Below are 10,362 nucleotides of genomic sequence, written 5' to 3'. Positions count from 1 at the left end.
TTAAAAATACATTTCCATTAACAAATGAAATTATAGAGGAGACTCATTTGTCCACGCAGACGGCTCGGAATAGATCTTTAACCATCAAAAGCCTTATTTTTTACTCACATATCTTTAAAATATTGCAGCTACAATGCAAGCCTTGAGATGGAATAGAGAATACATGCAGACTAAAATAAACTTAAAATATTAAGAAAGGATCAGAAATTTAAGAATTGATCTGCAGTTACGCAGTGGAGTTAGATTTGACTGACCACTCTGGGTTTTGTCAAACACTTCCGCCTTCAACTTGTGAATAAACTCAGTTCCAGAAATATCATTATCAGCTGGTAAGCTGCTAAATGGACTGTCTTACATGAGAGAAAAAACAGAAAATTGCAAGTAAGGTAAACAGTCAAATGCAGGAAGAAGCTAAATTTGAGTTTTGAGATCAAACTTTGAAGCATTTCCACTTGAAAAATAGGTTTCTGAAGTTAGTCGTGTTGTCAAACATATTTCTCCCCCAAATGTCTTTCTTGACAGGGAAAAGAACCCCTATGTCTGGCAAAATCTACAGCCTCCATAGTGAGATGATGATGAACCCTACTGTCCTAGTGCTGGCACACTTCTGGTCTTGGGTGTAGTCACAAAAATATTCAATTCACTGGTCACATGTGGGTTTTGGATCAGCCTCACCTTGTCTTTTTCACATTAAAAATAAGAAGAAATCAGGAAGGTGACAGGAAGATCCATTTCTCATGCACAATGAGGTAGAATCATTAAGGTTCTTGAACACCTCCAGGGATGGTGACTCCACCACCTCCCTGGGCAGCCTGTTCCAATGCCTGATCACTCTTTCAGTGAAGAATTTTTTTCTAATATCCAGCCTAAACCTCCCCTGGCGCAACTTGAGGCCATTTCCTCTTGTCCTATCACTTGTTACTTTAGAGAAGAGGCAAGTGCCTGGTCCTGCTCTGAAGAAAAGTTTCAGGCATTTGTGATACAAATGTATTTTGAAGCAATGTCCAAACAGCTAGAGAAAAAAATGCTGTTACCAGCATGATAAAGAACATAAACATAATTTATCAGTTGGCTGAAGGACAATAGTTTCTTGTGGAGATTCTCCTAAAGGCAACAAGACTACAAGAATTTTCAGGGATCTTCCCTGTGAAGAGAAGAAACATCCCTGTTAAGATTAGCCCTGTCTTCCTCCACTGTATTCCAAACAACATGGGGAGAGAGAGCAGTTGGTGGGCAATCACATGTGACCTCTATGTCCTCAGTTCTACTTTTAGATATCTGTAATTTCTAGATGCACAACTTCTTGTAAATAAGAGAGAAGAGCAAAATAGCAAAAAGTAAGAGATCTTGTACCAAAGATAGTACTGTTCCACAGGAAAAAAATCTTTGAAGCATACATACTTTAATAGTTGTATTAAAATACGCAGCCTCTGAATCAGTATTTCACAATCAGCCTTTAACAGTTAGGGACGTAATTTTTTGTTCCACCTGCAGAATTTCACTTTCTGAGATAAACCAGGCATTCTCAAAGACAGACCTGATCAAAGAGTTCTTCTGTTAAAATTAGGAGCAATCAAACAGAATTTTTGGTTCCTCTCAACTCTTAGTTAATTTCCTTTGTTTCCTAGCACAGTCATTTCTTTCCAAATTCTCATGAAATCATTCCCCAGAGCGAGAAGGAGGGGAGTAGTGGTAAAAAAAAACAATGCACCATTTCTAGTACTCTCAGTTCTTTCAGAGAAGGTCTTTTGTTCTCAAGAGGGAAAAGGAAACACATAAACCAACAAATTTCTTTATATAGATGAAGACTAATGGCTTTGGACATAATAGAAAGAAAATGCAAATGAGAAAACTGCGTTGTCAGGTAAACCTTGGATAAAAATCTTAAGTGGCACCTGTAGTTTGTGTTTAATGACCTGCAAGGGGAGGTGGGTAGAAATCAACAAAGACAAAAATAAAAACTTCTGAAAGGTCTTTATAAGCTCTTAATAAATTAAAACACTAAGTTTTTGTCAAGTTACAATGAGCACATAAATACACAAGTCAAAAATTAAGATATACCTCTTGTAGCTTTCAAAAAAAAGACTTCTTGGGCTTGGGCCAACATAATAAGACTAAGAGTTCCAACTGTGTCTGGAGAGATGTCCACTGTAGGTTCTCGACTCAAGGCTGACAAAACAGTGTCTTTAATGTGTTGGAAAGCACCACTTGCAAACTAAGCAAAACAAAAATAACATATTATCATTCATGTTTCCAACAGATTTTTTTCCTCCTACAAATATAACACATACAGCAACTTAAAAAAAACAATAGAGCTTTGTTGGTATATGGTCTCACACTTATTGTTTAGCCACTAGAAGCAATTCCTTGTGACTTCCTGTTCTTGAAGTCACTTATGCTGAGACATTTATCAAGACAGACTAAGTAAAGGTATATTGGCTAAACCTAACAGCATTAGATCAGGGAAATTTTAACACATGAAAGAAAGAAAGAGAAAGAAAGAAAGACAGATATTATTACTTCTTAAAGTCATACTAGCTAAAACTATTAAATCTTAAAATGAAGATTATTAGTTACCAACATGCTTGAGGGAATGGGTACAGGGAACTGCACGGAATTAAAACCTTCAAAGCTGGTAAATAAACATAAACCAAGACCAGGTACTTAGCCAATCCACCTTTGCAATTAAGAGAGGGGAAATATGTATATATATTTATGCATTTGTATATATAGCTTTAAAATTGAGAGATACATATTTGATGTTACAAAATTAATTATTCTGAATTCCTAAGCATAAGCAAGGAGTCTCTGTACCTGATAGTGCTTAGCTGCAGCTTTTAGACCTTCATCGTTATCCAGATTCTGTTCTGCTGCAATCTGGCTTGCCAATGCTCCACAGTTGAACAAAACACAGGTCTTCTCATAGCCCAAACTTGCCAAAGCTGCAATCAAGACAGTTAGCCATACCTTTAAGAAAATAAACTTTACTACTCTTGCATCGTACACTACTAATATCTGTACTTAAAGTTCTCAATAGTTTCAAGAAAAAAAAAAAAAAAAAAGGAACTCCTAAAGTGGAAGCAATCTTCATTCTGAAGGCTTTACATGGTCTAATTCAGTACTTCCACTGAATGTTTTGACATGAGGAACTATGGTGTGGCATAAAGCATAAAAGCAGTAGTATGAAAATCTACTCAACACACAAAGTAATTTGAAAGTCTTTCAAACTAGAGTGCAGCTGAAGATACAGAAACACACACATTACTGAAGGATAATCTGAAATATCAACTTCCAGGCACTAATCACTTCACAATAACCGCCCAATTACATGTCCTAACTGTATTTTAAATGCAAGATTAACTACCCTTTCCTCACTGAGGCCAAAGATTTTTGCATGCTCTGTCTTATTATCTATTGAAATGCAAAGAAAGCTTTTTCACCTCTCAAAGGTCTTGTTTCAGCTGAAAATGCTGACTAATAGCTCTGTTATATATGTACTGAAACAGCTAACGATTTACTTAATTATAACTTGTGCTCACTAGACAGCAGAGTGGCCTGTCGAGACTCAACTCCTGTAGTACTTCATAGTCCCAGAGGATGGAGCCCACACTTCTAGAAACAGTTAATACCTGAACAGGAACCATTTTGAATCTATTAATTGCTTTTAAAGAGTTATTGGCCATACACAAGTGCTGTAAAAAATCTAAAGACTCTAAGTATTAGTTTCCTACTGCTGTTAAAGTGTCTAGACACTTCTGTTGGAGAATACAGAAAACTCAACCAGTGAATTTTCAGTTTCACAAACCCAGGTAAAACTTCTAAGTTATCCTTAAAACAAGAAGGTAGTAAAGAGGCACATTTGTTTCATTTCACTAACATCCAGCCTCCTTGTGCAGCTACATATTTATCTGACATAGGTCTGAAGTTTCTATGTTAGCACTCCCTGATCTGCACTAAATTTTCAGACAAGCAGACAAATCTGACATGCCATTTTACCCATTTTGTTTCCCTGAGTGAAAAGCGAGTTACTCGGTCACTGTATTTCACCAAGGTTAACAGTAATCTATCTAGATCATCTCTCTTCTGTAGTTTATTTTCCAGAATTTTTCTAAGAGGAGATCTTGTACAACTTACGATCATTCAAAAGACTAAAACACAAGAAAGGAAAGAAAACACGGCTTTAAAGTTTCAGAAGTGCAAAATTAATTTCTATGCAGAATTACTTTATACTTTGGACTGCATCTCAAGCGTGATTTACTACAGCACGAACAGCTGTTTAGCAATATAGATTTTCCTCAGACTCATCTGTTTACAGCTCTACCTATTAACTTAAACCAACATATTTCAGATTACATGCCATGCTGGGAACTGAGTCACTTTTCAAGCAGCCACAGTATCTGTCAGCTACCCCTGTGATACAGACTTGGGATTCAGGGGAAGATGGGAAGAAAACAGTTTGTCACCACAGCAAGAGCCAGAACTCTCAAGTTACACTCCTGCGTCTCAGCCTCATGGAAGTCAAAGGAGTTTTACATCAAATTTCCATTTGGAGACAGGATTGCCTCTCCTCTCATAAGTCAAGAGAAATTTTGCACCCTCAGTAACTGAAAACTTTGCTTTACACTGAGAAACTGACCTGAAATAAAGAGATACACACGTGCTGTAGCTAACCTGAGAGCAGCATCTGGATAATCTGGGATACAACACCGTAAAGATACATACTAAAGGACTCCTTGGTAATTTTTTTCTACTAAGATCTGCTTCAAAGTTTCAAAATAAAACTTATTCCATCACTTGTTAACTGAGCATTACTCACATCTCAGTTAAGAATTTCTTTGATATTTCATATGGACTGTTGCATAAATCTCTGGCCATCTGCCTCACATTAGACTAGTATGTAATTAACCTGCAGACAAGCAAGCTTTCTCAAGATGCCGTAACATCACATTTATTCAAATTCTCAGGGTAATCATCAACATTATGATTACTAAGTCTTTTTCTCAGAATTAGTTTAAATTTCTAGCGATTCACAGACTATGTTTAAATCATAATTAGAATATTCTGAACTTCACTATGAAACAGGTCCAATCACCTTGAGTACTGTGTTCAGATGTGGGGCCCCCAACATAAAAAAGACCTGGACCTGTTGGAGAGAGTCCAGAGGAGAGCCACAAAATTGGTCAGAGGGCTGGAGCACCTCCCCTACAAGGACAGGCTGAAAGAGTTGGGGTTGTTCAGCCTGGAGAAGAGAAGGCTCTGAGGGGACTTAATAGCAGCCTTCCAGTACCTGCAGGGGGCTACAGGAGAGATGGGGAGGCACTCTTTATCAGGGAGTGTAGTGAGAGGAGGACAAGGGGTAACGGGTATAAGCTGAAAGAGGGTAAATTTAGACTAGACATTAGGAAGAAATTTTTCCTGTGAGGGTGGTGAGGCAGTGGCCCAGGTTGCCCAGGGAAGCTGTGGATGCCCCATCCCTGGAGGTGTTCAAGGCCAGGCTGGATGAGGCTTTGAGCAACCTGGGCTAGTGGGAGGTGTCAGTTGGAACACAATGATCTTTGAGGTCCTTTCCAGCCCTAACCATTCTATGATTCTATGATTCTGTCATGACATGCTAGCCCCAAAGAACACAGAACCAACCAAACTCTGAGAAAAAACACAGCACCCCAGAGAAAGTTTGAAGAGCAGTCAGCACAACTGTTTTCAGACTGCACATCTATTTGTGCCTCTGGAAAACTAATAAAATCTCAATTTTATAGAAATTCTTTGCATGGTTCCCATTTATTCATTACCAATGCTGAAGTGATTAATCTGTTACCAATATAGTTTAACTCATTTGAAAGCTATGTTGAGAATACTAGGAAGACTAATAACAATTCTGCTGTATAAAAATATTCTCAAAATTTAATATCATTAATACTTGTACTTTTGGTACATTCACATACCCAGTTTGGCAGATCCTCCAAAAAGTGATCCTTTATCAAAAGCATCTTTCCATGTAAATGTTACACAGACCTGAAAGTTGTGAAAAAGAAAGATCTTTATCTCTGAAATTCAGTATGAAATCTTCAGAAAATAGCCCAAATTCACATATTTTTCCTTTTATATTCTAATTGCATAGAACATTTAATTCACTTGTAACATTACACATTCTGGTAGTTTCAGGAAATCATTAAGAGTTATTTAAAAAAACCTGTATTCTACCTTTTTGCCTTCCTCTTAGTTCGCTCAAAACACTTAAAGCAGACAAGACACAAATTCTAAAAAAAATAATCTTTCATCTCTGTTCATATTCTGAGTGAGAGACAAATTTATTTCCAAACCAAGATATTCCTCTCCCAAGAAGGCTGACAGGCAGGTAGTCAAGTTCAAAGAAACCGCCCAGCCATGCAGTTTCCACTAGGATATTTGGAACTGGTTTGCAATACCAAAATGTAGTCATTTTTATGACTAAACTGAATAGCAGCATTATCAGGAAATGCCCTCAGAAAAGAGAATGCAGGTAAAAATGGTGTGTTTTATATTACACTTCCACCATATATTTCACAGACAACACAAATACTTCACAGAATCTGCTTTGAAGTTCCACAGTTTGATTCCTTATTCAGCTGATCAAACTAGTTGTAGGCAACTGGTATCAGACCAGAAAAAAAAGCAAAAATCCTCGTTTTAAAGTGGTTGTGGAGAATAACTTAAGAAAGAACACAGTACTGTTTAATAACGTGTTCTCCTCTAGCAGCAATGCTAGTTCAGCAAGTTCTGGTCCCCAGCTGTTCACTGCTGCTTCCACTGACAACTACTTCCCTTTGATGGAACAATCTAGAGATCTGCAGAACTTGCTCCTAAAGTCTTCCAGTTTTCCATGTTTCAGGGTTTGCAGATCACCATATCAAAACACTTGCTCACTAAAAACCAAAGTGCAATTCTTGGCTACAAGTGAATGAAGCTACATGCAAAACTCAAGTCAGTTCAAACGGCAACAAAACTATTCCCTTACTTGTAATTTGTAAGTCTGAAAGAAACCTTTTCTTTTAATCATAACATCACCATTTAAATAGGACTTAATCAGGAAAGGCACAGAAATTCTGTCCTAATTGTAAACGCATCCAAAGAAAACCTGTGTCTTTTTCCACCAAATACAGAAGCCTAAAGATCTATTTTAGTCTCTACCTGAGGAAGACTTCTATACAGAGGGGTTACGCTGATTTTCTCCTTAGAGAAAGGATTCTAAAGAAATACGGTAGGAAAAAAAAAAACTTAATGAACACTATGTCTATATGAAAACTATGTAATTTGCAGAAGCAGGAATAAAGTGGTAAACTCTAAGTGGGCTTGTTCTGTCAGCTGTTGTGAATGAAACATCTGTTTTACTTCAAAAACCAAAGATCATATTCCATCCCTTACTAAAGGTTCTGCCACAGAAATTACATTTGAAAAAGTCTTTATAACATAGCATGAAATACACATCTTGGAAAAAGGAGAGTTGAGAGGAATCAGCACAGCACAACTCTTTCTGACCCAGACCACAGTGACCACTAGCCAAAGGCAAAACGAAGGCAATTATGGCCACTAGAGGTGAAGGTTATATAGACTATATGTGAGCACTGACTAGAAAATAAATACAGATTAGGAAAATAAGGCTCAAAGAGATTAAATGCCTTGCCCGAGAGAAGTACCATTTAGTGGGTTAGGTACAGGCTCAGAAGTCATACATCACAGGTGTCATGATTCAGTTTAATGGTTTGATAAGTATTCTTACCTGATTTTCAGAGAATGGAAACTTTGGTTCAATTGAACACAGCTGATCATAGTATCTGAAAAAAAAAAAAAAAAAAAAAAAAGAAAGAAACAGCTACTAGTAAATAAATCAAGAATTTTGTTTCTTACACTGCCATGTAAGGAAAAGAGCACAAAAATCCCAGACAAAAAGAAATTGTGAAGCTCATTCGTAACTATGGAGGATTTGCAGTACAGACAGAAATTCTGCCTAAAGGGATTTTTTTCAGTAGAGGAACAAGTTCAATTGGAGGTAGTCTTCCACAGATAATGTGGAAACCCTGTCTCAGTCAGAAGCAAAGCATCACAGACGAAGCTGACCCATTCCATTTTCTGATGGAGGGTAGATCAGAAAAGAATGTTATGAAAAGGAGTCCCTGTATGCATACAAGAAGACAAAGAGTACATTAGACATGAAGTCATGCTGAAAAAGTAAATTAAGTACAGCATTTAGCATAGTATTAACAAGCTACACTGTACTTTCTTGATCTGAACAGTATATCCCACTCCCCCATTTGACTCATCTGTTCAAATCTCAATGTCTTTAAAACAGATGCCTTTGCCTTGCACAGTATCAGCTGGAAAGCCTAATCCTTGATAAAATTCTTTAGTTGTAAACTTAGTTTTCATTAGACTATATTGTAGCAGTCACTGTGAAGTAACAAAAGTGCCTCTGTGCCAATATTTTGTCTACTCACAGTGGAAGATGTTTAGAAAAGAATGACAGAAAGATAATATGGCAAGTATAGCATAGTCCCTCACGCAGTCTACCCAAGCAACAGTTAGCAATTCAAAGTTTTCCTGAGCAGTACCCTACACCTGCACCACTTGTTAAACACGACAGGCTGGATGCCGAACAGAAAACCTTTAAATTGCCAACAGCACACCTAACATGTGAAGCCTGTTTCCTATACTCTTCCTGTAGCACTCACCATACAGGCATACACCCAACATTATTTCGGTCAAATACTTTTTTTAACAACTTATATTTCCAATATACAAAACACCTTGGAGTAATGAGTTTCACAGTCTGTGAAACAGCGTTGCTCCTGTTTCCTCACATTACATTATCAAATATTAATCACTATTGATCTAGACATGTAAAGGTATATTTATTTTTTGTAAAACATTTTCATTTGTCTGTTTTCTTCATCTTTAATTTGATGGTCACACCTTAAAAGCACACACCACTTGAAATGAAGCAACAGTTAAATATAATTTAGTTGGGTTTTTTTCAAGTGACCAAGGCTTGATCTACAAAAATTGTACAGAACAGCATCCCTTCTGTAGTTAAAGAAATTCAGCTTTGCATGTTGATGCTCTCATCAGTTTAAGTTTGGTCTGATTTACCATACCACCACACTTTTTTTTTTTTTTCCATTTCCTAACTTAATCAGTTTCAGTGATACAGACTAACACAAGCAGTACAAAAATTAGTTCAATACTAGCCCTGAAGATCACTTCAACCAATATATTTAAACATACTTCCTCCACTGCCTTCAGCTGGTCTCAACACAGTTGTTTCACCATAGTATCCCAAAGAAACTTAGACTTCCCATGCTGTCCCCTCCTGCCTCAATTTAATTTGTTAACGAAAAGCCACCAATAAAGCGAGTTGTCTTCCCACATTCCGCGATGACCCTGTCCTCACCTGCCATGAGTGTAGAGTCAAGAAGCAAAGCTTGTGCACCTAAGCTTGGCTGTCTGCAAACAGACTACTCTTTGTATATCAACAGAACCACAAAGAAAAATAAAACAATCCAAGGAGGTGTATGTTCCTCCCAAATAGGCACATTGCTGCATTTAACATCAATGAATACCAACAACACAGGGCTTTTTGTTTGGTTGGTTTTAGACAAGTTCAGAACTTATGTTACTGTTTTCTTTACTATTTTAAGCATGTGGTGTCGTTTCTTTCTATTAAACAACTTGAAATTCCACTCAAGATTTAAGAGCTCTTTAAAACTCTGCAGACCAAAAAAAAAATAACCACATAAAATCATTTCGTTTGCTTAGCAGTAGCTAAACATACATAAACTAAATCTATATAAATAAAACGGTAAGTGAAGATGTTAACCACAGAACAGCGTAAAACTAGCAATACAAAGACAGAAAATAAATATCAAAGGAAAGGGGACATCTGAGGCACACCTGAAGGATGAGGTCAAACATAAAGGTGTTCCTTAAAATAAAATTTACAGTAATCTCTAACTATTCAGACACAAAGAACATAAGTTCTCCAACTACAGCAATCTTTCACCAAAACAGGTATTACACACTCCTAAATCCTAGTAAAAATGAGTTACAGCACTCAAATGAGTTGGAAGTCAAGGTTTAAATTAGAGTTTAATTAAAATATATGTATCGTATTAAGAACTTCAAATCCTGTTCCTCCTTCAATTAATCATAAAGAAAAATCTCCTTCAAAAGAACATAAAAGAGACCCAGATCTGCCGCTCTCATAGATAAGAACTGGAGTCCTGAACTAACAGCTGGAAACCAGAATTGTAACTTTCAGCCCTCAGAGAATTTGACCATTCAAAACAAAACCACTCACTCCCCACCTTTTTGTTTTTGAAAAGAACTGCA

At 37.0% G+C, this 10,362-nt stretch overlaps 1 protein-coding gene across 1 annotated transcript; it reads right to left on the bottom strand.

Annotated features, from left to right (window-relative positions):
- Window positions 1-230: 230 nt before the first annotated feature.
- LOC104465547 (programmed cell death 6-interacting protein-like) lies at window positions 231-7,811 on the bottom strand (the record flags this gene model as incomplete). The annotated part of the gene is made up of 5 exons (XM_010078639.1): window positions 231-350; window positions 2,062-2,215; window positions 2,815-2,942; window positions 5,943-6,012; window positions 7,757-7,811. Coding segments are annotated over 5 exons (527 nt in total), but the record flags the coding sequence as incomplete, so codon positions are not given.
- Window positions 7,812-10,362: the final 2,551 nt, after the last annotated feature.

This window comes from Pterocles gutturalis, unplaced genomic scaffold, assembly GCF_000699245.1.
Source record: "Pterocles gutturalis isolate BGI_N339 unplaced genomic scaffold, ASM69924v1 scaffold10753, whole genome shotgun sequence".
Classification (NCBI taxonomy): domain Eukaryota; kingdom Metazoa; phylum Chordata; class Aves; order Pterocliformes; family Pteroclidae; genus Pterocles; species Pterocles gutturalis.
This window is presented reverse-complemented; position numbering and strand designations above follow the sequence as displayed.